This window comes from Coturnix japonica, chromosome 1 (genome assembly GCF_054131305.1).
Source record: "Coturnix japonica strain WE chromosome 1, WE-NBRP24, whole genome shotgun sequence".
NCBI lineage: Eukaryota > Metazoa > Chordata > Aves > Galliformes > Phasianidae > Coturnix > Coturnix japonica.
Window position 1 is genome coordinate 169076872 of NC_140663.1, and position 17157 is coordinate 169094028.

General features: G+C 37.8%; 2 protein-coding genes across 21 annotated transcripts in view; one reads left to right on the forward strand and one right to left on the reverse strand.

Moving 5' to 3' along the window:
- Window positions 1–11962, forward strand: part of SMCO4 (single-pass membrane protein with coiled-coil domains 4) — a 46273-nt gene extending 34311 nt beyond the window's left edge. For all 7 annotated transcript variants that reach the window (XR_014942255.1, XR_014942254.1, XR_014942252.1 and 4 more), the window contains one exon: window positions 1094–11962. The gene's annotated coding sequence lies outside the window, so the exon portion shown is untranslated. The remainder of the gene's footprint in view (window positions 1–1093) is intronic.
- Window positions 1–17157, reverse strand: part of DEUP1 (deuterosome assembly protein 1) — a 65115-nt gene that overhangs the window by 26813 nt on the left and 21145 nt on the right. For 13 of the 14 annotated variants that reach the window (XR_014942246.1, XR_014942250.1, XR_014942248.1 and 10 more), the window contains 6 exons: window positions 14425–14561; window positions 13378–13483; window positions 11691–11888; window positions 9651–9737; window positions 7322–7521; window positions 1029–1329 (listed from right to left, as the gene is read on the reverse strand). Coding sequence is in view for 5 of the 14 variants with exons in the window: in XM_085536477.1 (XP_085392603.1) it covers window positions 1029–1329; window positions 7322–7521; window positions 9651–9737; window positions 11691–11888; window positions 13378–13483; window positions 14425–14561 (1029 nt within the window). In the remaining 9 variants the exon portion in view is untranslated. Of the gene's footprint in view, window positions 1–1028; window positions 1330–3866; window positions 3961–7321; window positions 7522–9650; window positions 9738–11690; window positions 11889–13377; window positions 13484–14424; window positions 14562–17157 lie in introns of those variants that run through there. The other variant, XM_085536478.1, reaches the window with a different exon arrangement.

The following is a 17157-nucleotide window of genomic DNA, read 5'->3' on the forward strand; positions in this document are numbered from 1 at the left end:
AGAACTGGGGTATGGCCACTGCAACACGCTTTAAGATGACTTAGTGTCATGATGCCTCTTCCACCCTAATTACTGTGTGAAATGGCAAGAACATTGCCTACTGGTTCTTCCCAGTAAATGCTGAATTAGTCTTTCATTTTCTTCTCTCTGAAAGGATTCAGCCACACACAGTTCAGGATCTCCTGTGCACAAGGAAGCCTATATACAGTTGGACAGAAAGATGGCTATTGTCCATTCCCTGTTAACCTGTTATTTCTATTAAAACTTGATGTGATCACACAGTTTGAGGTCTGGAAAATGAGTGCTGAGTTTTCAAGTGGAAAAAAATAGTGACCTGTAGTGGATGCCTAAGGAAGAATAAAAGACACTAAGGAAGAGTATAAAATTCAAAGAATTTTGGAAAGCTTTTCTTAAGAATTTGCCATATACAGACTGGGATTTATCCCACTTTTCATGGATTTTGCTAATCTGCACCCAATGAAGATCTGAGTCCCATGAAGACTGAAAGAATTTTGCATTATTAGTCTTTCATTTCAAGAAAAAGAAGGATTACAGCAGTTATCATTTCCGTTCCTTTCTGAATACAACAGCTCACATGTGGAAAATAGTTGTTGCAGTTCATCTAATTTCATCCATTGATCAAATGCTGTAGAAACCTGATTAGTCTAACAGCATGTAAGGTCTAAGTTTGAAGGTCTTGTGGAAATAAATAGACTTAAAGCACAGAAGGGAATATGAAGCAGAGTACTCCTATACAGAAGGCAGTGAACTAAAATGTAGAAGTCTGTCCCGCAGTCACACAATGGCAGGTAATTATCATCATTGTTAATGGACAGAATACGGCCCAGTAGGTGGTAGCTAATATTCAGAAAAAATTGCAGTTAGGTTTGGATAAGGTATTTTCATTTTTGCTGGGCTGGCATTGAATAAATAATAATGACAACTGAGGTAATCTAATTTTTGACTCCTCCGAGATTGCACCTGGTCCACAGAGTGATCTCTGAGAATATAGAACAGCAGTTACTTACCGATAATTTGATTTCTTCTGTATTGTAAGCATGGCTTAATAAAGTGCCTGTTCTGCCTTTTTCAGGAAACAGTCCACCAGAACACAAAGGATATTCTGTTGTTGGTGATGGAGATTTATCATCTAGTTCCATTTCACGACCTCTGTCAAGTTTGTGATAAGATAAAGGGCCATCGCGCTTGGAACCAATGATATCACCTCGGCCATGTGAAGTAGGACTACGGTTTCTATGGTATCCACTGGCTGTGGATATAGCAGTCTGCTGAAGTTTCATATGCTTTTCATCTTCATTTTGGAAAGTTCTGAAATAGCAATATGAATTCAAAATCAAAATACGAACAGCCATTTAAACCGAAAGCTGTCACAGCAAAACCATGGGTTTTTTGTTTGTTTCTGAAATTCTGATTGCTCAGCTGTTCAAACTGTTTCACATATCAAGTTATGGGCCTACCTGCAAAAGTGTAGCAGCTTTCCAGTGAAGTCAATGTGAATGTCTGAGGGTGCATACTTTGCTCTAGCTGCCACTTTAGTCACTCTGATTTGAACCTTTTAATTGCAACCGAAGCTGAGTAACCTTGCCATATAAATTTGCAGGGTAAGATCTAAACCACAAACTTGCTTCAGTGTGATGGGAAGGAAACTGAAATTAGCCACATAAATACTAAAAATAAAGTGTGAGATGGGAAACAAAACTTTGTTACCTGGATAATTAGTCAGTTGTGATCTAATATAAACGTAAAGAACTATGTTTGAGTAGTTACAATAAAATTTTAAATCAATTGAATATAAAAGCTAGAATAGGAAACTAGCTGCCTCTTTACTGCAACGTTAATTTATATCCACGTGTACGCCTTTCTTTTAGGTGCACAACATGCTTTTGTAACAACAAGGGAAACTTTCAATCTTACAGAAGAATTTTGAGCCCTTTATTATTCTGTAACTCTTTTATCCTGCTTACAGGAGATGTAAAATGGATGTAAAAGCATGTATTTGTATTCATTTGTAGTACTGTCAAGCAAACACTTTTATGGTTAACTGCAGCTCACAGAAAAGCAAGCTCTTTGCTTTCCGTTTGAAATATCTTCTCCTGACAGATAACTGAATAATACTGAAACCACAGTGATTAAAGAGCAGAACATTTTGAGACTATCTTGCCCAGATGTCTGCTGAATTAGACTAATTTTCAATTGAATCTTTACTTCTACGATATACCAGAACATGAAAAAAATTATAATCAATTATTTCAGATTTTGTTACATTTCTGCTCCAGTATTCCTGGCAATAGTAGAAAATGCCACTGTACTGAACTCTGTCCTCATGAAAATAAGAGAAATTTCACTCTTGGGAGGCAACCACTTAAACACGACAGCTGTTTGAAATGATTCTGTCCTTGTAAAGATTCCAAAACATTTCACAAACTTGAAATGCATCTACAGAAGTTTTTAAAGATCAGGTTCTCTATCACTAAAATACAATTGTTATGAATATCTAAGGATATGCACTGCTGCTAGATCCTGCTTTTATTTCTAATAGCAAAGGAAGAATTTGCCAAGCACAGTGAAAGGGCAGTGCTGTCTGTAGAAAGTTCACGCCATCATTTTCTAACATCAGTTTAAACATTCAGTTCTGGGTGAGGCTGGCTGTGCAGTCTTAATGAATCCAGCTTATCCATAAGCACACTGGGCCTTAAACGTGAGACTGAGTACTCCATAGACGGACAGTAAAGAGAGCTAAGGAAGAAAGTATTTTCATTTGATTGTAAAGTAGGAGTGACTAAGATACTCTGAATGCTATAGGAGTTTTTATTCTAAGTATGTTTTAAGTATTGTAATTTTTAAGTATGTAAGTTTTAATGTTAAGTGTGCTACTATATATTTTAATATATATTTGAAGATAAAACTCCCTGAGAATATTTACCAAGTCCTCCAGTTTTCCAGATCACCTAAAATCATCCTGGTGGCAGAATTTTCTCCTTTCTTTCATGATTTTTCAGAGCATGGGAGAAGAATTTATACATATTAATTTGCCTATCTTAAAATCCATTCTGTTTATTATCCTTATGAAAGGCATATAAAAAACACCACCACAGCTGAAGATAGACACTATGAGTAATAAAACCACAGGGTTTGTTTTATTTTTGTTTTCCATTTTTCATTCTGACCTTTTTTGGAACTAATTTCCTCTGTAAACCCACAGTAAAGTCTATGTGATCTGTGTTCTTTTTCTCCCTTCTGTCAGAACTGGTTTTCTACGTGTTTGATTACAGTTATTACAGTTATGTTACAGCTTATTTCAGTACGAGCAGAACTGTCAGACTTGGGTGCCTACAGTTATGGTATCTTTCGCAGTGAAAAGACACTCACCCCCCAAACCCACTGATTATTTAAAGGAACTCCACTTTCTGCTGTAATCCATATGACTGCTGGGGCTGCTTGCTATCTTGGAGAAACATGCCACCTACATTTAGGTGCTTTGATATGGATCCTGTGCCTTCACTTGAGACAAATTTCACAGTTGAGGCTTAAATTTCTGTCAGTTCAGTGCAAAATAACATCTGAAACCAGAGTTCTAGTTTGAATACAAATGTAAAGGTAGGGAAATCTCTGCATGTTTGTGGGAAAAAACCCAACAACAGGCCATTTGTTAAAGCTGGCAATACAAAATCACTCCAACTGCAGCTGAATAAGTGCTTTTAGTGGGTTTGTAGAGTATTTAACACATACACGTCCTCGACAAAAACAATATTACTGTTGGCATGGAGACACATGGGATGAGAAGTGACAGAAGAAAGTCCTCACAAAGAGAATTTTAGACAGAATAGGCTTTTCTGGACACTCACATGTATAATATCAGCCTGGTCCCTATGAGATCAATGACTTCAGTGATGCTAAACAAATTCCTTACACAGCTTGTGCTGGCTGACATACCTCTCCCTGAGAAAGAGAACAAGGGATCTTCAATGACCAAATGTTTGCAGAATCAGTCGTATTACTTTGGCTTTGCAACTAAAACTTAATTAACTTGATTTTTTAAAATTGATAGAGAATATTTTTTCTGAAAATATTGTTCTTTCCTGCGTCTGGTTTATCCACTGCAATAACTGGTATAGTGGTGAGTATGATGAAAGATGTGAGATCTCTACAGGGTAGTGGAAACTTCCTTACAACAGATAGTGAAGTTCTTTTAAGATCATAGAATCATAGAATGACCTGGGTTGGAAGGGACCTCAAGGATCGTGTAGTTCCAACCCCCCTGCCTGGCAGGGCCACCAAACATACACAATTACTAGATCAGGTTGCCCAGGGCCCTGTCCAACCTGGCCTTGAACACCTCCAAGGACGGGGCATCCACAACCTCCCTGCGCAGCCTGTTCCAGGGCCTAACTACTCTCCTAGTAAAGAACTTCCCCCTAACATCCAACCTAAATCTACCCTCTTTCAACTTAAATCCATTTCCCCTTGTCCTGCTATTATCAGCCCTTTCCAAGAGTTTACTCCTTTAAGATCCAGCTGTGTCAGTAGGTTTTCAGTCCTAATAGAGATTAGTCCCTTCACTATTGCCACATGATGAAAGTGCACTTTGGCTTGAGCAACCACCTAATTTGTGTATGTACTTATGGTAACTTCTTATGGGAACTCACATGCATGCTTTAATTTCTGAATAAGCAAGTTAAGCACATTGGCTTCATCAGTGAAAATCATCTTCAATCATGCAAACATTTAAATTAACTGTATGTGGAGAAGGTATAAAAAAGAGATTTAAACCCTGGGAACAGGGAAAGCTTATTTCAATGTCAATTAAAGCCAACAGTCATCTGTAAGAATAATAATAAATTAAGGTGGTTATAGGTAGGATGTGGCCCCAGTCCTCTGTAACAAAAAGATGACACTTCTCCATGTATTACATCTTGATATTTAGAATTTCAGTGCACACTCAAGGAAATAAATGTCTCTTGCTAAACAGTCACTGTTAATTTCTTGAAATTTCCTGTATTTTCTCTAGAGCCCTCCTATCCAGCTACTGAGATTCTCGTACTGATTAGGAGAGAAAAACATTTTTGCCCATTGTGCAAATATTCTGAGGTTTCAGACTGCATACAGGGCAAACTAAAAGTACAGCTCCTGAAAACCAGCATTTAAAACACAGCCTCCCCACTCTGCACAAAAACTCTGTTTTCTACCTTTTTTACTATGTTAAAAAAAAAAAAAAAAATTGCCCTTCCCAGTGCCATAATTACCATGGCAACAGAACTGCAAATTAAAACAGAATTAACATGGTTTATGCTCACAATGCAATAAAACATACCCCAGAGTTAAACTGAAACAACAATTGCTTGCTTTATGTGAACACAATAGATGGCTGAGCATTCATTTTTTGTTTACTGAGAAAATCTCGAGGTAGTTCCCCATCTGGGGAACAGAGAACTAACACAACATGGAGGGCCAACTCTTAAAAAGGTGGACTGACTGATGCTTATAAGTACTGCATGTGGAATGTGTATATTTTTAAAAATCTTTATATGCATTTACTTAACTAAATAGCCTTAAGGATTTGTGCACATTTTAGAACCCAAAAAGCAGGCTCAATCTGCCTGTTTCACCAGATTAATTAAGCTGTAATTTAAACTGGGTTCAGTAGGGGTGGCTGAGATCTCTGCTCTTGGAAGGTTTCTCCTTCTTTGTTCAGGTTTAACATCAGTCTTCAGTGGTTGTGAAATCAAGACCCTGCAAATTACCTGCACAGCTCCATTGTTTGTTACACTGAAATCTATGATTTTCATGATTTCACAAAATTGTACGTCTCATAGCTCCCCTTGTACATTAAGTGTAGTTAGAATGGGAATAGGAAAAACTGACTTTTACTCACTTCAGAAGAGTGGAGGCACAGACAAAAACTGTGCCATCCAATTTTGGTGAAACTGAGACCTATAGGTGCAGAGTAATCTGTATTTTGGTTTGTGAATCTTTCATTTAGCAAAGCCTTCAACATCATTTCAAGTTTAGTAGGAAAACAGGTACAGATATAGATAGATAGATAGATAGATAGATAGATAGATAGATAGATAGATAGATAGATAGATAGATAGACAGATAGATAGACAGATAGATAGATAGACAGACAGACAGACAGATAGATATAAAACAGATATATGTCTGCCATATATATCTCTTTGTATGTGCATATATACATACATACACATGCATATAGATACTTACATATATAAATTTATAATGAATACTACCTCCTGTTAGTGAAACATATTTAAAAGGAAATTTAGATGAATGTGTATCAACAGAGAATGCAATGCTTTTCTGTTATACAGAAGAAAACCGCACCACGTTTCAGTCAGAGACTGAACATAGAACTTGGAATACTTAGTCCATATAACTCCAGCTCCGCATTATTTAAACTTTACTTCACAGAACCGTTTTACATTAGTGCTACTGTGTAAGTCCTGTATTACAAATGATCAAAATATTGAGCTTTCTATTAATTTTTAATCTCTTGCATTATGAAATACCACTATGAAATAGCAGAGGATAACTTTTTTTTTTATAATTATTGCAGTGCCATCATTATAACACATTCAAAGGTCCTTCAGTGCACCACTGAATATAGAGAATTAAGAAGGAAAGAGAATGCTACAATATGTTTTCTATGAGCCTGAATATTCTTAAAACCCATTATTTTTTCCCTAATAAGGCGCTTACTGTAATAACAATTTATTCAGGGCAACTGAAATAATGTTTCTTTTCAAAATCAGGTCACCCAAGAGCACCAGAACTTTGCGAGGCATTAAAATACACACAGTGAAACTTCCAACAAACGAGACTGGTGGGACACAAAGCTTTTCAGCAGGAGCTGTAGTTCAAACTGCTTATTAAGATAACCTCCTGTGGAGCAGTTTACTTCTCATGTTGATTTGTATGTCCTTTCCTTTCCTTGTTTCGTTTTTTTTTATTTAGCAATAAAACTTCATTTTGTCCTGTTTTGCAATACCTGGAGCTGAGAATAACTGAAGCAGAACACTAAAAGGGTCTTGAATAGTTTCATGTGAAAAACAGTAAAATAAAGATGAAACATTTCTGGGACTTCAGTTATCGACAAGTTCAGTTAGCCACGCACACATAAAAAGGAGGAAATCCTCACAAATATACTCCGTAGGTCTTATATTTAGGTCTGATATTTAGGTTTTTGGGAGCTCTGAGTGAACAGAAAAGGAAAAAGGCATAAGAGTTTGGCTTGCAAAAAGCCTACAGAAAACTTCATACACAGGTACAAACTAAATGTTACCTCTCTTCCTTTTCTTGCGTCTTTGAATGGGTTTGGTGGCCGTGCTCTGTTTCTCCATGTTTATCCATGGCACCCAGCATCGATGTTTCTGTGCGATTCTGCAGTTTAACAAGCCCGTTTTGTAATCTTGCATTCTCATGTTCCAGTTTGTGAATAGAAGCTGTGAAATCTCCATGTTTTTTGTGAGATAAATCGATACTCTGTGAAAGGAGATAAAGCCCTCACTCAATGAGCATTTTTTTTCCACAATAAATGGGTGTTTGTATTTTAAACAAGCAAACACAAAACAATGTTCTGTGCTAAAGAAAGACCTGGCTACCACATATAATCATGCAACACTTATAGCAAGCCAAAAGAACTGCCTCCAGAAAAAAATAATACTGCAGATAAATGTGAAAGAAGGGATTTCAGCCACTACAACACAATAAAATAAAATTTCTCAAGGAACAGGACATTCCAAATCTTATTGTTGTAAATCCATCAGCAGCGGCATTGTAGAATGTATGACTATAGCTATAGGCTTGATTACTCCCTTCAGTAACGACTCTACCAAAAATAACAAGAAAAGTTATGTAAGTTAATTACTAGCTAAAGTGCATGTCTACAGGCATAGTTTAATATTTGCGTCAGTATACATCACCTTCAGTTTCAGAAGCGGTATAGCCACATTAGCACAGTGCTTTCCACCTGTGTTACTAAATCCTGCCTCTTAGTCAGATTAACCCACATGAAATAAAAGTCAAAATAATGAAAGGGCAAACAATGCATGCACTACAGCTAGAGACTGAGGAGGCCCATCCACTAGGAAATCAAAAGTGGAAGAATAGCACTGGAATTATACTTTCAGAGTACAGTGTAACACTATGCAGTTGCTAACAGAAAATAATCTGCAAGGACTTGTCAAGTTATAGACAAAAGACTGAAAACACATACATTTTAGTAAAAAGTGCTATTATTTCCTTCAAGTCTTACCCTATTCTTTTGGAACTTAGTAGTTTATAACCACTAAGGAATTGGTTTGTATATATTGCTAAAACAAGTAGGGTTCCTGCACCTGTCCTTTTGCACTGCTTGATTTAATGTTATCTCTTCCTACAAACCATACTTTAGTTCTATTGCAAAATTATGAGCCCAGCTGGCATGGGAGTGCCAGAAAGTACAAGATAATTCAATATATTGTCCAAGGATAGATGGAGGGTAGAGGCCCAGCTATGTCTCCTGTGTGGAGAAGTCGGGCAGAACACACAAAGGAGGCTGCTAAGTCACCTTAACATAATAGCTCTAGAATCAGCAGCACAGTTATAATGGTGAGAGCCCCATGGCTCAGTTGACACAGCTACACTGCTTTCGAAATCTAAACAAGTACCTCTTCCTGGTGATGCATGACACTGTACTGAGTCAGGCTAGCATTACTTTGAGGATTTTGTGTTGTGCTCTATTACAAAAGCACATCCATAAACATGATTCCAGTCCGTGCAATCTTAACATCCAAATACCAGATAGTACTCAGTGTTTAGATCCTCACAATAAAATAGAAAAATAGGAATTAACAAGTCCATAAACGCACTGGTATGTGTAGTGACCTTTGCATGTCTAATAACTGGAAAAAGGTGACATTCTTGGGTGACATTTGCCAATTTACAGTGAGACAGTTACCAGGCTATGAATCCCCCAAAGACAAGCCTACAGCATTATTTACAGTGCTTTATAGTGACAGACGCAGTAACTGCAGATGTTCTGTAAGGAGGGGAGGCTTTGAAATGGTTTGTGGAAGGTAAAGGATGTAATTTTTATCACATCCATATAATTTATTATTCCACACCACGTTCCACTGTATGCTTTTATAAATTAAGACTTAAATTTCCCCTTTTTGAAGGGAAATAGATACTAAACTGAAAATAAGCTGGGTAGGGTCAAAACATTGCTTCACTTTTTTTTATGCTGCCATTTAAATGTCATATCAACAAAGCAGTAAACTAGTTATAAAGGTACACATTTATGTATCTGTGAGAATGATAACTGTTTAAAAATGGATATTTTCTGAAATAAGTCAGTCACAACGAATAGGCCTCAATACATTTTTCACTGTCAAAGTAACTGAAAAGTCTTTCTTAATTCTAGCTTATTATATTTAATGTAAAAATTATTGCTAGCTATATTCATCTTCAGGCTTCATGTGACTACAATTTGACTTTGACTTGTTTATTTTTATTCATTTATTTCACACAAGACAGAAACTTTTAAATCTGCCATTTCAACCAACACTTATGGGTACTATTAGGAACTGCTCTTCTTATTGCACAGATTAAAATAAAATAAAATAAATTACCGTGCAAGTTTTATACTTCTGATTTTCCACCATCTCTTTTAGAGGTGTGTTTTCAGATTTGGTAACTTTGTACCTGAAATTCAGCAACTAGGAAAAAAAATTAAATTATTAGTTACATATAAGGACATTGCTATTAACTTGGAAAAATACATAGTATATCATAGAATGGCTTAGGTTGGAGGGGACCTTACAGATCATCCAGTTCCAGCCCCTTGGCATGGGCAGAGTTGCCACCCATCAGATTAGGCTGCCCAGGATCTCAACCAACCTGGCCTTGAATGCCTTCAGAAGTTGGGCACCCACAACCTCTCTGGGCAGCCTGTGCCAGCACCTCACCACACTCTGAATAAAAAATTTCTTCCTAACACCTAACCCAAATCTGCCCTCTTTTAGTTTAAAGCCATTCCCCCTTGACCTACCACTAACTGACTGCTGTAAAAAGTTGGACCTCTCCTGCCTATACGCTCTTCTTACGTACTGGATGGCCACAGTGAGGTCTCTCTGGAGCCTTCTGTTTTTCAGGCTAAAGAAGCCCAACTCCCTCAACCTTTCATCACAGGAGAAGTGCTCCAGCCTTCTGACCGTCTTTGAGGCCCTCCTCTGGACCCACTCCAACAACTCTGCACCTTTCCTGTCTTGGGAGCCCCAGGCCTGGGCACAGTACTGGACACACACAGGGGGCCTCATGAAGGCAGAGCAGAGGGGGACAATCCTCTCACTGCTGCCACTCCTGTGTTGATGCAGCCCAGGGTACTGTTGGCCTTCTGGGATCATCCATCAGGTTACCCAAGTCCTTCTCTTCTGGGTTGCTCTCAATGAGTTCTTCTCCCAGTCTGTATTCATAACTGGGATTGCCTCAACCTAAGTGCAACACCATGCACTTGGCCTCGTTAAACCTCATTAGAACATAGGTATGCATCTATTCAATTAGTTTTACAAAATATACATAAGTAACTATGAACTATAAGAAACATTTTTTTTTTAAAAAAACACTGCAGTATTAAATGTGATAGAATTAGAGGGCATTGCCTCAAGTTGCACCAGGGGAGGTTCAGGTTGGACATTAGGAAAAATTTCTTCTCAAAAAGAGTGGACAGGTGCTGGAACAGGCTGCTCAGGGAGGTGGTTGAGCAATCATCCCTGAGGTGTCCAATGAATGTTTAGATGTTGTACTGAGGGACATGTTTTAGTGGGGAAATATTGGAGACAGGTAGATGGTTGGGCTGGATGATCTTGGAGGTCTTTTCTAATCTTGGTGATTCTATGATTCTAAATCACAAAGAAATACTAGAGTACTCTATAAGAGACATAGAGATGAAGTTCTCAAGTTTTGTTTTTGAAAGAAGTAATCACATAGGAAAACAAGAGATTATACATGCAGCACGTGTGGCCTGGTAAAGAGTGTCACACAGCATCAGCAGCCTCACATTTTCCCAAATATTAACTTTCCCATTGTCAGAAGTAACCATTACATTAATCACTTTTTTTTTTTAATATGCAACAAGCTTCCCAGAAAACCCAGATACCCATATACCCTTCATAGGCATCATGGTTATTTTGGTTTACACAACTAGGTAATGGGGACAGTATATTTGCTTTTAAAACTGAAAATTACCATTTAAAGCACGAGTGCTTTACAGTTTTCAGCTTTCAAATTGATAGACTTTTGTAAGTATATTTGTAACACTCTTTAAAAGCTTTTAAAAATCTGAAAAGATAGGAAATGTTCTGGATTATCTAATAATTCTAATGATTAAGCACTTACAATAACAACAAACTTGAAAACTTCCATATCATTTGTATATTAAAATGGTGACTACAATTGATGGTCAAAATGATTTGCAATTTAGATGTACAGCTGACATTTAGTGGTGTTTTACTGTTATGGCATCAATTTGGCTGCTTTTGTAACATTTAGCAATTATCACTGCTGACGAAAACTACATAAAGGAATGCTATGCCTTTTTTTAACAGATAATGTATGTCGTTATCTATATTGTGGAGTAAAATTACCGAGGATGTTTTTGCCTGCTTGCATACCTGTTGTTTTGCTAACAGTTTGTCTTTTATCTGTAACTCTGTTTTTAGCTGTCTTTCCAGAAGACCTGCTTTCTCCATGATAGTTGCTATAGTGATCTCTTTCTGATGAAGCTCTTCTGTCAGGTCGGAGATTTCTGTCCTTATTCTTTCCTGCTCAGAGCAGTGGGACGGCTCCTCTTGATAAAGATGGTTTCTTATCTGTTGCAAATATGTTAAAAAAAATAAAAATAAAAATGTTGTGCAGTAACTACAACTGCATCACTAACCACCCACTCACGAGTGACTTTTTTGCTGCCTGTTCCCAAGACCCCAACTCTTCCAACCAAGTCAGACATTTGGAGTCTTTACAACAAAGTTATTTTAGTTTAAAGATATGTTTAATGCAGCCTAAGTTGACTTTGGAGCAGTATGAGTAAATCACGCTTAGGTTTACTGAAAGAATATTTCCTTGAATATTTTTTGCATAAATTTCAATTCATACCATTGACATCATTGCATTCTTTTAAACACTGAATTTAAATAGTTTGTATTTGTTCATTTCAAATACTAAAAAGGAGAAAGAAAACAGGAGAAGGGCTGAAAAGAGGTGTAAAAATTAATACAAATTGAAAGAGGAATATAAATAAATCTAGAGACTCTGTAGTGAGAAACTATGATAGAAATATTTTGTATGATAAATGAATTCATAAGAATGTTTCTGCCATTATGTATAAAATGTAAGGTCAGGTTTTCTGCACTTCTTTCCTATGCAGAGCTCTCCAAAGAATCAACACAAAGATTGTTTTCATAATCTTTGTAACAATAAGCATTATATTATCTAAGAAATACAACTACAAGACCAGAATAAATAGCTTTGAGTGCATTTTAATAACTCTTCAAACTGCACACAGTCAGTAGCAGATGGCATTTCATATTTACTTGTGCAAGAGACAGAGAAACACTAGAATTATAAACAAATAGATGTAGATGCAAAAAATCCAAGAGCTAGATCATGACTACCATGCCAAAACTGCTGCAGCGTCCAAGTCAGCTGCATCCAGTTCCAGATGTTCCTGCTTACATTGCTACTCAGTAAAAAACAGACCAAGCCCATGAAGGGAGTTTGGGGCATCCTCTTCCTCAAAGTGTTTTCACTTGCCAAGCCATATGTGATTCCACAGTCCCATGCCACCATTGCTTGCATACAGCACTGAAATATGGAACGCAACATGAAGAAAACTCAAAAGAAAAGAGCATTGCCCTGTGTTCTGCAGCAGATGACTGTTTCAGCTCAGCCTTGTGTAGCTACCAGCCACAGGGACTAACAGTTGATTTGTTAGTATATGTTATATCTGAGACCATCTACAAACAGCTACTTTCCCTCTACAACTTATTAATTACCCATATAACCTTTGAGGGCTTACTACTCATAAGGTGTTATCTGAATCACAGTGATGTTTAGCACTGATCTCTTCTATTACTTTAATAAAGTAGCTGCCTTTGCTGTGAGCGCACAGCATCAAAATACCAATTGCACAACGATACAATTACCATATATGAAAACTTTTTCCATATATGAAAAGTCCACATTCTCCAAAAACTATAGTTTATCTTCTATCTCCACTCTGCACATGACCAAGCCAATACTTCACATTCTCTTTTCAAGATTGCAGCATAAGATCTAGAAACACTTAACAGTATGATGTACCTTGCTCAGCCCTTCTCGTTGGTTTTCTTGACTCTTTGCCTGTAGTAAGAAACCAGCACTTTTATTTTCTGATTTCTCATTCAGTTGTACAAAGGATGATGGATGCCTTAAAATAAAAAACAAACAAAATATGAAATAAGCAGAATGTGCAAGAGTATTTACCTTACAGTGTCTTCTCCTCCAAGTAAAACTGGGAACCTGCTTGCTGATAAAAAAATAAAAATCAACCAAGGAAGAAAAAAAACAACCCAACACCAAAAGAATTAGCCTAAAACAAACTGGATCTTGGAAACTTCTAGAGATTAAGGGCAATGGAAGACTGTGCAGAAAGGATCCTGAAATCTCTTGTTGATTAGTATTTCATATATTCTCAAGATATGGTAGATTAAATAAACCACAAAAACACGAACGTTTACTCAATGAAGGCTAGGAAGAATTGCAGTTGCACTACTCCCAGTGTGTTTTAATGCCAAAGAATATAAGGGCACTTTAAGCAAAGAAATAAAATAGATTGATTTGCAAAGATCTAGGCAACATAAAAGCCTTTTAACACAGCTGACACCTATTGCATGCAATCTCATTCTTTATGAAAATGTTTATTCAAAAATCATTTAGTCCGACCTCTGAATTGCAAGTATCTTTTAAAACAGACTTAATTTGGAATCATCATTGAATCACAGAGTCCTTCGAGTTGGAAGGGAGCTCTGAAGGCCATCTAGTCCAACTGCTCTGCAATGAACAGGGATACCACAGCTAGATCAAGTTGCCCATAGTCTTATCCAGCCTCAACTTGAAAGTATCCAGGGACAAGGCATCAACCACAACAGTAGGTAACCTGTTCCACTGCCTCACCACCCTCACTGTAGAAGATTTTTTTCCTTATATCTAACCTAAATCTATCCTCCCTCAGTTTGAAGCCATTGCCTTTTGTTCTGTTGACCCTGCTAAAGAGTCTGTCCCCAAATTTTCTTACATTTAAATTAAACATAAGAAAAAAGTTATTAACTCAGTAATCATGAATTCAAGTATTGTCCATAGCATACATACATTTCCTGCTTATCGTTATGCTCTTTGATTTTCAGTAATTCTGCACACAACTGTTGGCATTCCAGTTGTATCTTCTTCCAGAGAGCATCCTGTGATTGCAGCTCATTTCTCATCTCTGAAAAGCTTGTCTCTATGTTCTAAAAAAAACCAAATACACAAAAAGGTAAATAAAATGAGAAAGTAATAGCTCAAAATGCTTTATTTTAGTACATAATTTGATCACAGGGGATATAGTGAAAGCTGAGGTACTCAGCTACTTCTTTGACCCAGTCTTAACTGTCAAAGGCTCTAGGTGCACCGCCCAAGCAATAGAAAGTGAACTGGGAGAAGGAAGATCTTCCCACTGTAAGTGAAGATCAGGTCACATATTATGAACTGGAAGGTAAAGCTTGCTATCTATCATACTTGAAAGGTCATGGCAGTCTGATGAAGTTTGCACTGACTGGAAAAATGGAGACAAATAACCCCCCTTTTTCAAGAAGGGAAAAAATCAGATCCAAGGAAGATAGGCCAGTGAGTCTCACTTCTGAGCCTGGCAAGATCATGGAGCAGATACTCATAAAGTCTCTACTAGGGCAATGGAAAATAAAGATAAGGTGATTAGTGATACTCAGCATAGCTTCACCAAGGGCAAATCGTGCCTGACAAGCTTGGTGGCTTTCTATGATGGAGTTACATCAGCAGATAAAGGAAGAGCAACTGACATCACCTACGTGGACTTGTGCAAAGTGTTTGACACTGTCCCGCTTTACATCCTGGTCACCAAATAGGAGAAAAATGAATTTGATGGATGGATCACTCACTGCATAAGGAACTGACTGGATGGTCACACTCAGGGAGTGGTGGTCAACTGCTCAATGTCCAAGTGGAGACCAGTGATAGGCAGTGTTCATCAGAGACTGATACTGGGACTGGTGTTATTTAACATCTTTGTAGGTGACATGGACAATGGGATCAAGTGCACTCTCAGCAAGTTTGCAGATAACACCAGGCTGAGAGTGCTAAAGGGAAGAGATGCTATCCAGAGGGATCTGGGCAGGCTTGAGAGGTGGGCCCATGCCAACATCATGAAGATCAACAAGGCTATGCACAGGGTCCTGCACTTGAGTCAGGGCAATCTCAAGGACAAATACAGGTTGGACAGAAAATGGCTTGAGAGCAGCTCTGAGAAGAAGGATTTGGGTGTGTCAATTGATGAAAGACTCAACATGAGCTGGCAATGTGTGCATGCAGACCAGAAGGTCAATTGTATCCTGGCTTGCATCAAGAGAAGTGAGACCAGCAGGTCAAGGGAGGTGATTCTGCCCCTCTTCTCTGTTCTTGTGAGACCTCACCTGGAGTACTGTGTCCAGTTCTGGGGCCTCCAACAAAGAAGAACATAGAGCTGCTGGAGCAGGTCCATAGGAGGGCCATAAAGGTGATTAGGGGGCTGGAGCATCTTCCCTATAGAGACAGGCTGAGAGAGCTGGGGCTCTTAAGACTAAAGAAGGGTACAGAGGGACCTTATAGCATCCTTCCAGTACCTGAAGGGGACATACAGAAAAGCTGGAGAGATTTTTTATAATGGTATGAGGGGAAATGGCTTGAAACAGGAAGACAATATATGTAGACTAGATATTAGGAAGAAAACCTTTGCTGTGAGGACGGTGAGACACTGGAATAGGTTGTCCAGCAAGGCTGTGGATGTCCCTTCCCAGGTGTTAAAGGCCAGGATGGATGAGGCTTTGAGCAAGTCAGTCTAGTCGGGTGTCTTTGCCCATAGCAGGGGGGATGAAACAAAGGCTAAATAATTCCATGATTCTATAATTTTATGATCACTACTGACACCTGTAATAATGTGTTTGAAAAGATATAAATGCTTTTATCCTGAGTTACATCTCTGAAGAAGGCATTGCTTCCATGACATCTCCCTTCTCCAGAAATATCTAAAGATCAGATGCTGAACATTCTTCAGCTTTTGCAGTCTTTCAGCCCGTATCTCTGAAACTATCTTAGGAAATTTCAGTGCAAAGTTCTTTGTTGCCCTAAATGTATCTAAAATATGTAGTTTGCTTGATTCAATAGCTTCTTCACACGTGAAAAATGCTTCACGTGTAAGAAGTTGGACTGTAAGTAGCTTGCATTTTTTTTTCCTGACAGCATTTTCAGTTTATAAGCATGAAAACTACAAGGCTATAGAAAGGCTGGATTAAGTGCATATCTTCACTAAATGTTGCTTGAAGGCTTGGAGCAGGTGCCTGTAGACTTAGGTGCTTAGATATGGCACGTGTTCAGTCAACACCAAAACTAGTTCTATCTCTGTAGAGGTAATTGCCTCTAGATCAGCACCGCCAAATTTTCACATAATCATGAAAATACGTTTCTTATGGAGTCCACAAATCTTGTCTCTATTTTACCTGTCATTTATGGCTGATAATGTGGCCTCATGCTGTGTGTAATATTTGAGATCATAAAATCTGAATTCCTATTGCCATTACCATAAGATATGCTGAAATCACATTAAAGATATCAAATAACAAAAGGAGCAACAATAATCAGATTCTTACAATAGCTTTCTGATTTCCTCTCATTCAAGATCTAGACAAAAGAAAAGGATTTTCCGTGGATGCTGCTCCTTTGCCTTTAAAATCGTTACATCAAAAACTAGGATTTTTTCATAATTTCTTCCTTTTAATATAATATAGGTTCCATATTTAAAAGCAAAAATGAGACTTCTAAACTTTCAAAAGACTA